Source organism: Marmota monax, unplaced genomic scaffold, assembly GCF_021218885.2.
Source record: "Marmota monax isolate L192 unplaced genomic scaffold, Marmota_monax_Labrador192_F-V1.1 WCK01_AAM20220418_F8-fsc00013, whole genome shotgun sequence".
NCBI lineage: Eukaryota > Metazoa > Chordata > Mammalia > Rodentia > Sciuridae > Marmota > Marmota monax.
Genome location: NW_026692202.1, coordinates 18,988,414 through 19,000,899, shown reverse-complemented (window position 1 = coordinate 19,000,899; position 12,486 = coordinate 18,988,414). Strand labels below are relative to the sequence as shown.

The 12,486-nt window shown below is 35.9% G+C and overlaps 1 protein-coding gene across 2 annotated transcripts in view; it reads right to left on the bottom strand.

Annotated features, from left to right (window-relative positions):
* Mdn1 (midasin AAA ATPase 1) overlaps positions 1-12,486 on the bottom strand; it is a 148,840-nt gene that overhangs the window by 101,496 nt on the left and 34,858 nt on the right. For both annotated transcript variants that reach the window (XR_009225852.1, XM_046431427.2), the window contains exons 10-16: positions 11,724-11,917; positions 10,850-10,931; positions 9,296-9,391; positions 7,772-7,884; positions 6,365-6,513; positions 5,563-5,623; positions 533-744 (exon numbers count right to left, since the gene is read on the bottom strand). Coding sequence is in view for 1 of the 2 variants with exons in the window: in XM_046431427.2 (XP_046287383.1) it covers positions 533-744; positions 5,563-5,623; positions 6,365-6,513; positions 7,772-7,884; positions 9,296-9,391; positions 10,850-10,931; positions 11,724-11,917 (907 nt within the window). In the remaining variant the exon portion in view is untranslated. The remainder of the gene's footprint in view (positions 1-532; positions 745-5,562; positions 5,624-6,364; positions 6,514-7,771; positions 7,885-9,295; positions 9,392-10,849; positions 10,932-11,723; positions 11,918-12,486) is intronic.

Here is a 12,486-nt window from a genome sequence, read left to right as displayed (position 1 = left end):
ATATAGAGCTCTTAAACACCTAAAAACAATACAAGTAATGAAACACAAAAATTAAGCATCTTCAACAATAGTCTGAAAATCTACCTATCTATTTTTGAGTGTGGTACTAGTAATTGAACCCAGGGGCACCCTATCACTAACCTGCATCCTCAGCCCTTTATGTTTGTTTGTTTGTTATTTTTGAGACAAGGTCATGCTAAGTTGCTGAGGCTAGCCTTGAACCTGTGATCCTCCTGCCATAGAAGCCTCCAAGCTTCTTGGCTGTGGAATCCAGCACTTTAAAAAAATTTGACATACAAACAAATAAGCAGTGCTTGTATACTAGTATCCTTAGTCATTTAGTTTTGCAGAAATCATGCCTAGAAGCATGGCAGCAGCAACACGTCAAAATTTGTCACCTTTGCCAAAAGTTCTAGAAAGCTCCAATTTATATTTCTCATTCCCCACCCCCCCACACACACACTTTTCTCTTAAGTGTTAAGTGAGTCTCAGTCTCATGTATTCCCACCATCAGTCTGGGTTATATCCTTACCAGTTTCACTCTCCTTTCCTTCCTTGTCAACAGCAGACTTATGTACATGCTGCATTAATCTCAGGAGATTATGCCACCGTTTTTGCCTATAACAGGTCTGAATGTGCCCCAAGAAAGTAAAGTTTTGTTTCTTGGAAAATGTTTGGGCAAAGAGTTCCTCAAATGCCTCTCGTAAGGGTAGCCAAATAAGCTTATGGTCCACAGGCTTGTAACTGAAACAAAAGGTAAATGTGATTCACAAACTTCTAAAGCTAATAGAGATTAAAAAGCACAATCAGAATAATCAAAACCAGAAATACAATCTAAATATTAAAATCTATGTCAAAGTTTTAAACTGTAATCTATTCTTCTGTTCCAAGTGTTTGAAGGGCTTCTACTTATTAAAAGTGTTATGAAAAATTTCAAAATTTCCAGTTAGACAATAAAACATATGCTATTTTATTTTACTATTTGTTTAAATAAGCATGTACAGGACTTAATTATAAATCATGTTTTAAGACTGACCAAAAAGATATCAAGACATTTTAGAAGAAAAACAATATAAAACCAATCTTTATTCTCCATTGGGCAGGGGTTGTGATGATATTGCTCACAATGGGAAAAAACTACTTATAATTAGTAGGAGTGGGAGTATGGGGGGTGAGTTTATAATATTGCAATGATTTACGACCATCCAAAGTTCAGGTTTTATTTCATAGTATTTTGATTCTTTCTTACTCCTTAGCATTTAATTTCTCTGGACAAAAAAAAAGAAACCAAGTTTCATTTAATACTAGAGTAGAGAGCATAATAGGAAAAAAGGTCAGGAAACATTGTTCTAATTAGTATATGAAAGTAGCCTAAGCAAAATTAAATGCTTCTGGAAAATCTTAAGCATGTAATTTTATGTAACTTAAGTTATTAAGTACTATAATTCAAGAGCAATAAGATAAATTTTATTTCTAAGAAAAATTTTTAGCTTGAAAACTGAAAAGATGTCAAAATATATTAAAGAACAGTCAAACACAGAGAATTCAGAGACTGCTATTTACTCATCAGCTTATGAGGGAAAAATAGTAAGATGAGTAAGACCCAATGACCTGATAATGAGTACCTACAATGACAAGTCAGATTCCAGAGACAAAAAGTGTGGGAACTTCAAACTCATTTCCACTTGCCCATAAGCATTAACAGATTGATAATGGCATTTCTTCACTGTATTTATTCAACTAAAATTTACTGAGCACCTATGGATATGTTAAACCCTGAGTCAACAAGACCTACAAAGTCCTGCTCCTATTAGGCTTACAACCTAATACAGAAATAAATCTACTACAAAATATCAAGCAATAGTTTAATTGCTAATGAATATAAATTAAGTAGGGCAAAAGGAAAGTAGGTGGTGGAGGTATTAATAACATAAGTTATCAGTCAGGAAAGCTTTATTGAAGAAGGGACATTTGAAAGACACCTAAATCAAACAAGGAAATGAGCTAAGCAGGTTATCTGTGGATGGCAGGAAATGCCACAGAGGAAGTATCAAGTGTCTGTGGGAGTCAGAGGATGCCACCAAAAGGAAATAGCTAGCAAGTGTCTAGCTGATGCAACATGGAAAAAGCACCTAAAGCTCAGCAGCACAGGCATGGATGGAGATCATGTCAGAGAACTGCCAGTGGCCAATGTCAGGTTACAAAGGATTTGCACAAGTGTTTACAGGCCAAAAACAAACAAACGCCTTTTGGTTGTATTTTAAATGGAATGAACAGTGGAGAGATTTGAGGAAGAAAGTGATGTAATCTGATTGTACTTCAAAAGGATCATTTTAACTACAACATGGATGACCAGGTGTAGTGAGCACATCTGTAATCCCAGGGACTTGGGAGGCAGGGGTAGGAGGACTACCAGCCTCAGCAACTTGGACCCTATGAAATTTTGCGAGACCCTGTCTCAAAATAAAAATGGCTGGGGATGTGGCTCAGGGGTTAACACCCCTATGTTCAATCCATGGTACAAAACAAACACACACCAAAAAATACCACATGGCGTAAGAGACTAGAGGAAGTCAGAAGTTGAAACAAAGAAACAAGACCAAAGCACTAGACCAGGCAAAAGATGATGAACTAAAATGACAACAGGGGAAGTGGTGAGAAATGAAACAAAATATACACGTCATCTAAATGAAACTGTTAGTACTAAAAATAGTATAAATGGGATCCAAAGCTAATGGAGGCAGCAGTTTAATGGCAGAACACAGATTCTTACAAAATAAGACTGCTTGAGTTTACCTGGATCCATGATTACCTTCAGCAAGTGACAATGTCTTTTTCCTCAACAAGTATGTGCCTCGTGGCTGTTAAGAAAGCCAATTAATGCATATAGAGGACTCAAAAATAGTCCTTGGCATATGAGGACTGCCACAAAGAGTTAGCTATTATTACTAATATTAATCAAGCACTGCTATTACTGTCTATCAATTTTATGAAAAAGTGGCTTAATAAAAATTAGAGTTCTTTAAAGTTGAGCATAGTTGCTAAAGCAGTTAAGTCAATATATGATTCAATCAATGAGAAAAATGCGCTGAGAATTTAAGTCAGTGGGACAGCATATACTTATCATGCATGAAACCGTGGTATTTGATTAATCCCCAGTACCCAAAAGAGAAGAACAGAAAAAGCATACAGCTCAAAAAAAGAAAAAACTAAAATCCCCAAATTAACCACAACACACATACTCAATGGGAACAAAACTGACATAGTTCCAAGACACCTGCCTCTATGAAAAATAAGTCACCACGTATTGTATTCTTTAGAACTACATGGAAAAGATCATTTGAAGCTAGGTATGGTGGCAAACTCCTATAATCCTAGTGCCTTGAAGGCTAAGGCAGGAGGATCACTTGAGGCCAACCTCAACAATTAGCAAAAACCCTGTATCAAAATTTAAAAGGACTGGGGATATAACTCAGGTAAACAACTGCTGTAGTTCAATCCCCAGTACCCACCCTCCCTGTTCATTTGAAAATGGATAAAACTAAAGAAAATGACTCTCCAAAATAAAGAACAGAAAATATAAAAGACAAAACAGTACATGCTAAGTAATAAAAATAAATGATAAATGCTGTTTCTTCATTTCATGGTCACGTCTTGAGTTTAATTTGAGTTCTGTCCTCTTCTGTACAGTTTCTTTTAAGAATGGTTCCAATAGGGCTGGGGTTGTAGCTCAGTGGTAGAGCGCTCACCTAGCACTTTTGAGGCCCTGGGTTTGATCCTTAGCACCACATAAAAATAAATAAAATAAAAGCAATTATGTCCAACTACACCTAAAAAATAAATATAAAAAAAAAAAGAATGGTTCCATGCATGACAAGGAAAATGTAGGTTGCACATTTTCATTCTATTTCTACGATCTTTTGATTTTCCTCAATCTTTTTTTTTCCTTCATTGCCAACTTCTCCAAAGAGAACCTTCCTTCTTTCCTCAAGAGTTTTTCCCTCAGATACTACTTTTCCTTAAGCCCTTTCCCTATGAACCTGAGCTTTACACTTTTTTTTTTAGTACTAGACTTTTTCTTTCTGGAATGATTTTAAGTTGTCTGTCCCTCTCATGGGGTCACTTAGGCTGCATCCATCTCCAACTCAGTTGGAATTTGGCTTCTTAAAGCACACAGGTAATGTGGAACATCTATATACTGCCTGGCAGAAGTCCATTTTAAAGACAAAAAATAAGTTAAAATTAAATAAAAGGGCTGGGGTGTAGCTCAGTTGTATAGCATTTTCCCACCACGTGCAAGATCTGGCCCCCCCTATTAAAAATCAAATAAAAAAAAATATCATCCTTACACTAATTAAAAAGCAATGGGTGCTAACAACTATAGGAAGGCAATTTTCAGTAATGTACATGGTTTGATGCCATTAAGGCCCTTAATTTTATAGTGTCTTTACCTATAATAATAGTTTTTTGAAAAAAATCAACCTAAAAGATAGATTTGTAAACCAACCCAATTAGATCCATAAATATCTTCTTTTTCCAACATAAAACTTGATATATGCTAGATATATTTAACGTAAATAATATAAGAAATGGAACTAACCACACATACTAGGGACAGAAATATCTTCCTCTTCTGGCCTGTCTCCTTGCCTTCTCCTGAATTTTGTTTTCCACTTTCTTGCCTTTTCTAAAAAGACTTTTGATCTTCCCATCTTACAAACAATGATTCTTAAACAAGAGAGTCACCTAGCAACCTACACTATGATATATATTACAAGATTTGATTTATGCTACTTTCTACCAATATGAGGATAGAGAAAACAAGGGAAATTTCCAACGATACAAAAATTGAAGAGTATGTAAAGTTTTCTTTTGGTAACTCATGCTAATCTACTAACAAGAAAAACCGGATATATTCTAGTCACCAATTTGGCACCAAAACGAAACACCAGTTTATTATCTGTTAGTTACAAATCTTTCATAATATCAGTTGCATCAGGGCACCAATGGGTTCCTGTGTATTCAATACATTTATAATAACTTGAAATGACTGACAGAACATAATAAATTCTTAGAGGAAAAGATGAACTTGTCTGTGTTTGATTAGTATAAGATTAAAAAAGTAGAAAATTACTGAAGACATATATAGATACAAAAAAAGAAATAAACAGCATAGACATGCCTGGTTAAATAAAAAGATCTGTAGAAGCATCTTTGTAGAGTGACAGCAAAATCTTCATAAAGGTTCTTAAAACCTATGCTTTAGTTCAACTGTACTATATATACAAATGCTACCTGATTAATATTCTTGTCTGGTTTGTCTTCCCTCTTCCCTTCCAGTGTATCATCCATCATTGAGAACAAGGACCTTTATAATGAAAAAAATCATCTACATAGCCAAGAGCCTCTCAATAAATTCTAATAAGTACCGTGCTGGGGTGCAGCAAGGGGTGCTAGTCTTTGAATATTTTCCCCAGGCTGCCAAAGCTTTTTTTGAATAGTGTTTCTTACCTCAAGCAGTAAACACAAAATAACATGAAAAGAATTTCAAACCACATTTACCCTCCAAGCAAGTCTGCAGTGTCACTCTGCTGATTCATATTGACAACTCTCAAACGGTGACCTTTAAAAAAGAAAGGGAAAAAGAAATATTCCAAACATTTAAATGCTGATTAATATCCAGTACACATCTTAAGAATGTAAAGACATAGAATAGCACAAATCTTTAATATGTATTTCCATGTATCTTCTCATTTTACTTCAGGGACCACAAACTTTTTAAATTTTCTCACATCTCCATATAGATATAAAACAGTCATATTCACTGTGGCATTACTGGTATAGCATCTGGATAACTATGCATAGGAAAACACCCTTCATTGAGTCAAGGTCTACAATTAGGGCTAAGTAAATGTCCATAATGTGTAATTATTTGACCATTAGAAGCCAAATTAATAAAAATTTTTAAAAAATTGACCAATCTGCTTAACTTAATGTAATATGTCGAGTATAATTCCATCTGTATAAAAACACCATCTAGACTGAGAATGTGGCTCAAGTGGTAGCGCACTTGCCTAGCATGTGTGAGGCACTGGGTTTGATTCTCAGCACCACATAAAAATAAAATAAAGATGTTGTGTCCACCTAAAACTAAAATAAAAAAAAAACCCACCATCTATATGCACATGCCATTTGCACACCAAAAATTAATCCAATCAGTTAATAGTGGTCATTTCAGGGAAACAACACAGATGGAGAAAGGTCACTTTTTAAAACTCTAGTTATCTTTAGACTGTTTAAAAACAAAAAACAAAAAGAGTCATTGCAAAATGCTTAAGGGCAGTCATTTCCCTCCAGGAGTTACCTGTAATGTGTGCCAAGTACTGGACAGTAGAGGTTTTGCCAGTCCCAGTCTCTCCCACCAGCAACACAGGCTCCCCTTTGCTGACGCACACTGCAAGCTGTTCAATGAGAACAGAGGATGGCCGTGTAGCAGCAAAAGTGAATTTCTCCCTAAGAATGGGAAAAAGGAGTTTAAAAGCCAGCCTGGGGATATACATCAGTGGTACAACAGTTTACCAACCTTGGGTTTGATCCCCATTGATGAAGGTTCCCCCCCTCAAAAAAAGTCAGGCTGCAAGCTTTTCTTAGTGCTGAAGGGAACTCTAATTCCCAGGTTCAACAAAGAAGAATGAGGAAATAGCCCACAGTAATTGTCTTCATGCTGTACCAGATATTCCTACAACATATAAATTACAAAATTAATTTGCTTTGCAAACACTAAAGAGTCATATACCTGGGTAAGGTGCTACGCTTTGGAAATTCAAACCATCCATGACAAGACGCTATATTAGCTGTGTCTTGAACAAATTACTTTACCTGCCTTAACCTCAGTTTTTTCACCTACAAAATGTTTATGGTAATTGTAATGGGTGTAAGTGTTTTCACTTAAAATCAGTCTACCCAGAATCTGTGGAACTTTATTTTTAAATAGGATATTTGCAGATTTAACCAAGTTAAGAAGAGGTCATTCTACTTAGAGTGGGCAATAAATCCAGCAGCTGGTATCCTTGTAAAAGCAACCTGGAGACAGAAACACATAGCAGGGAAAAGGCCCTGTAACAACAGAGAAAGAAATTGGACGGATACAGACCTGAGTCAAGGAACACCAAAGATTGCCGAGAGCCAAAATCATCCAGAAAGTAGCAAAAAAGTATTCTTCCCTAGACCTCTCAGAAGAAATATGGCCCTATCAACACCTTGACTTCAGACTTCTAACCTCCAGAATTGTAAGAATAATGTCTGTTCTTTAAAGTCACTAAATTTTTGGTCATTGTTAAGGTTTATAAATCCTAATTTATAAAATTATTATAATCACTATATGAAAAAGCAAATGAAAGCACTTAGCACAATGCCAGGCATATATTAAGTTTATAATAAATATTACCAGCTCAGAATCTTATATAATCCCAGCCCTCAATATAGACAAATGCCAAAGCCTGACTTCCACCTGAGCCCTGCTTCAATAAATGCACTACAGCGAGCAAAAACCAAGGATCATCTTTGCTAGTCCATATCTCTAATGGCCTTCATCACCTCCTGTTAACATCCAGTTTCATAGAACATACTTTGGAAAAACACTGCTCCTTACCACATACCATGCTGGCAAAACAACAGTTCAGTAAGGTGTTCTGCTCAAAGGATAAAACGAGACCTTCTATCAATTCTTAATGACCACACAGTACATAGGTTAGTTTATAACCCCCCTTACCTCTGTACATGAGCAGCCTCGTTTTGTTTCCGAAGAAGTCGCACTCTGCCTACTTGCACATCTAGTTCATTGATCAGAATTTCTGGCTTATAAAGTTGACAAAAAAATTCAGCCTGTGGGAGGAAAAGGTTTCAACTGAACAAAAATCTGCATGCTCTTTAACATTTTCTTATTCACAGAGGCTCACTGTGACCTTCTAATCAGCCTTCTACCACGAAACACACTGTACTCCAAGATAGGCAAGTTAGCTTTTAATCAAGGTTGATTTTTCTTCATTTTCCGAGTTTCCAATGTTTTTTTAAAACATTGACTGTATTTCCATAAAATGGTCCTTCTGACTCATGTAAATAAACCTCTGTCTATATCCAAAGTGGACACTGCTGACAGACATTTCCCAACAGAGTAAAAACAAAACAAAAAACCCCTCACCTCCTAACTTACGGGAAAAAATTTAGTAGATTTCTCTTTAACCATGCTATTCTCTGCTTTAAATTTCTAACATGGTTCATCTGACTAGTCAAAGCAGAAAAGGAAGTTACAGAAGACGCTCCTGGGTGTCTAGCCATCCATCTCTTTACTTGTTGATAACTCAAGCCGGATTTTGTTCAGGTTTCACAAAAGCAAAAAAGGGGCAAAATGCTCAGGGAAGATGAACCCTCCCCAAAGAAAAATGGTAAACACTGATTAGTCTAAGTGATTTGTTTCATTCCTTTGCCCACTAAGATTGGTATATGTATTAATTAATTAATTCCCTTTCAGTGGAGTATTCTATTACCCAAAACACCCCAACTTCTTAAGAAGCTAAAGAAACATTTCCACTATTGCAGTTCCTTACAGGAAGCATGCTACAGTCATAATTCCAGTAGGAAAGCCAAATATCTGCTCAAGATGAGCCCTAAACATTTCTCCAGCCCCCAACCACAACATTATCACTGTTGAAGGGCTATTTCCTCCAAAAATTTCATTTGCATATGTCTGGTGCTAGGGATTGAACCCAGAGCCTTGTGCATGCTAAACACATGCTCTGCCACAGAGCTACATTGTCAGCCTTTCATAAATACATATTTGGATATAAAACAAGAATGGTAAAATATTAGCAATGTCTGTGATGAACCTAAGTAGTGAGTATACAGGTATTCATTGGTACTATTTTGAACTTTCCTGATGTTTGAGGACATTAATAATAAAAGGTGGGGGGGTGGGTCTCTGAACCAAACTAAAAACACGTTACTAAGACACAATACCAGTTCTAAGCCTATAACCAGAGAATGGTCATTAAAATACTGGAGAATAAGGTATACATGTGATAAAGGGCATAAGAAAAATGACTTCAAGAATGTGGAAACATTTACAGAACTACTAGGGAATGTTGGAAGATTTATATCCATGAAAGGCAGTAATGACACCAACATTCACGGAGGAGTCAACATTGCAAAAGTTATCCCAGGCAATGACCAGAAACCAGTAAGCAATCTAAATACCCTAGTCTGCTTTCAAAGGAGAAGTAAAAATAGCACCATGTACCTTCTTCTTTGAAATGTTCAATTTGCTTCCAATAACTTCTGCCATTTTCAATTTGCTTGTGCGCTCAGAAAGCATTGCTGTGAAACAGTCCAGAGCCTATTAAAATAACCAAGGCAAATGCCAACTGATTAAAAAACAAAAAACAATATACATTAATCACAGAACATCCTATCCTGCCTGGCCTCAAAAGGGAAGAAAATAAAATCCAGTAGGAATACTGATGCAGTACTGAAAGGGGTATAAATAATGAGCCAAATCTGGACATATGACTTTACCTAATAGGAAACACACGAACAAATGTGGAGGGTGTTGTTATTGAGTTACTGGCAAAATTAGAAATAAACAAACAGAAACCCTAACTCATTTTGCAGATCTTAACTTCATGCAAAGAATAGCAAGTTAGTGTTCATTATTAGGCATGGGGCTCATGGAAGAAACAACTCTCACTCAGTGCTGACACAACAGCAAAAGCTTGCTTTCCTGGACCCTCAACCTCCCAAGTAGCTGGGATCGTGTGGTCCACTGCAAGCAGTCAATAAGTAGTTTTATATAGATACAACATTTTACAATAGAAAGTAAATAAGATGAATCTTACCAATGACTCAATTTATTAGAAAAGTAAAAAACAGTTATTTGTAAGAGATGAAAAATGGAGAATTTGGAAAATTAAGGACAAGAACAGATTGCCACAAAGCATTTCAGGGTTCAACATGGCCTAAGGGTACACTCCAAAGGAGATTTCTTTCTACTCAAAAAAACTTTACTACACACAAAGACATGTAAACCAAACTGGTCATGTTCTCTTCCCCAATCCCAGCTGTCAGAAACCAGAACACTTTATAATCAAAATTGGTCAATGTTATAGCCAACAGATCTTCAGGCAGCATCATCTTTATTCTTATGCTGGAGGGAATAAATCCTACTTTGTTCTTATGGCATCTGGTAGAGTAATACTTCAATAGGTCTTCCAACACATTTTTTTTTTTTAAACCAAAGTTATACTTTATAATTCCCACATTTCCCCTATACTAAAGATAAAATTCCCACTAAGGTAGGTGTAAATATCAGATAAACACAAATTTATCCAAAAGTCTTCAGAAATTATGCAAGGTGCATAATACATATCTTAGAAACAATCTATATTTTACCATATCACCTTACCATTATTATTTTGGAGTTTACTTTCATTCCACCTTTTAATTTCACTCTCTCAAACTATACTTCTTTTGAAATTAGTAACAATGTCTTAAAATTACAAAACATCAGCCCTCACCAAATAAAAAAATAAATAAATAAAACAATTACAAAACATCTATTGTGCCCAATTAAGATTCCTGTTTTGTTAGCAATGCTGGCGATTAGACCCAGGGCCTCATGCACGCTAGGCAAGCACTCTATCACTAAGCCCTCATTTTAGAGTTAAGGCAATTTTAGCTTCACTTTTAACTAGCTAAGGATAATAAACCATGCCAAATCAAAAGAAATTCTGACAGAAATAAAATCAGCAGCTATATAGAGAACAAGGAGACAATCAACACAAAGACTTTATCTTACCTCTTGAAAAATATTTAATGATGCTGATGAAGATGAACTGTCAAAGCTATGAGCAATCCTATTACACCAATTCAGTAGATCCCTTAAAAAAAAAAATTAAGAAATAAAAAATCTTACACCAAAAACATCAGAGTTTGTTAAGGACACCTGATAAATGAGTACCCCATTTTTTCTTCTAATGTGGAGACAAAAGTATTTGATGTAAGAACTTATCTCTATCAGGAAGTAACCTATCACTCATTTTACCCCATCCATGCCAGAGAAGGTAAGAAGGAGGAAGGAAGCAAATAACTCTGATTAAAATGAGGGGAGGGCTGGGGTTGTGGCTCAAGTTGTAGAGTGCTCGCCTAGCATGTGTGAGGCACTGAGTTTGATCCTCAGCACCACATAAAAATAAAAAGATATTGTATCCCCCCTAAAACTAAAAACATAAATATTGAAAATAAATAAATAAAATGAGGGGAGTTATCTATTCCTAATTCCCACTACTCAAAGTGGCAAGTCCAACCCTTGAAAGAGGAGAGCTGAGGCATAAAACTCATTATATGGAGCAAAATCCAAGAATGCTAATTTAAGGTCCCACATGTTAAGAAAAGAAATCCAGTTAAAGAATTATGTTAATGGCTATTATCAAGTTTGTCCTTAAAAGTTATTTTTAAAGGTAAAAATAATATTTCAGGCCTTCCTAATCAGTACCTATAGATCTGAAAAAGATCTGATCTCATGAAAATTTAATTTTCAAACTCAGTATGTCTTTCAATACCATTTAGTTGGAATTGGTAAGATCTTTTAGCGTAAGTTGCTTTTAAAATATCAACTAACCCCCCCCCCCCACGCACACACACACAACTCAATAAAGTGTCAAGTCCAATACCTTAGAGACAATTCTCTGCCCTCAAGGATAGATCTTTTGTTTTCTCTTCTGGCTTCTGAAACTTCCTCAGATGCCTCTTTACCTTCAATACAATTATCACTTGGAGAGTGATGTTTCTCTCCAGTAAGCTCAATATAAATGTCAAGCAGGTGATCAGCAGCTTCCAACAGGCTGGGATATCTGCTCTGAAGAACCTGTCAACAGAGGGAGGAAAAAAGGAAAGAAAATTTCACAGCAAGCATAGTAATTTTTAAAGTACACACAGCCCTGGGTGCGGTGATACACACCTCTAATCACAGAGGCTTGGAAAGGTGAGGCAGAATTACAATTTATAAGGCCCTAACATCTTAGTGAGACCCTGACTCAAAACAAAAACAAAAAAATAATTTTTAAATGCTGGGGATATAGCTCTGAATTCCAACACATAGTGTTTAGTGATAGAGTGCTTACCTAACATGCCTAACGCCTAGGTTTAATCCCTAGTACCACAAAATAAAAATAAAATAAAATGTACACATAAACTACTGCTGACACTAGTTAACCAGAAAGTGTATTTCTCTATGAAATTTGTCATCTTTACCAAGCATAAAAATTTAAACCTTTAAACCTTTATATTCCTTTGGTCCTACCTGCCAAAAAAAAAAAAAAAAAAAAAAAAAGCCATGGCTTTTTTTCCTACCTCAAACTCAGTTATCCGGCAATCTCACCATCTATAACACAGCTTTCAGGGTTGAAGTTAGATGGTAAAAGGGTCTCCAAGCAA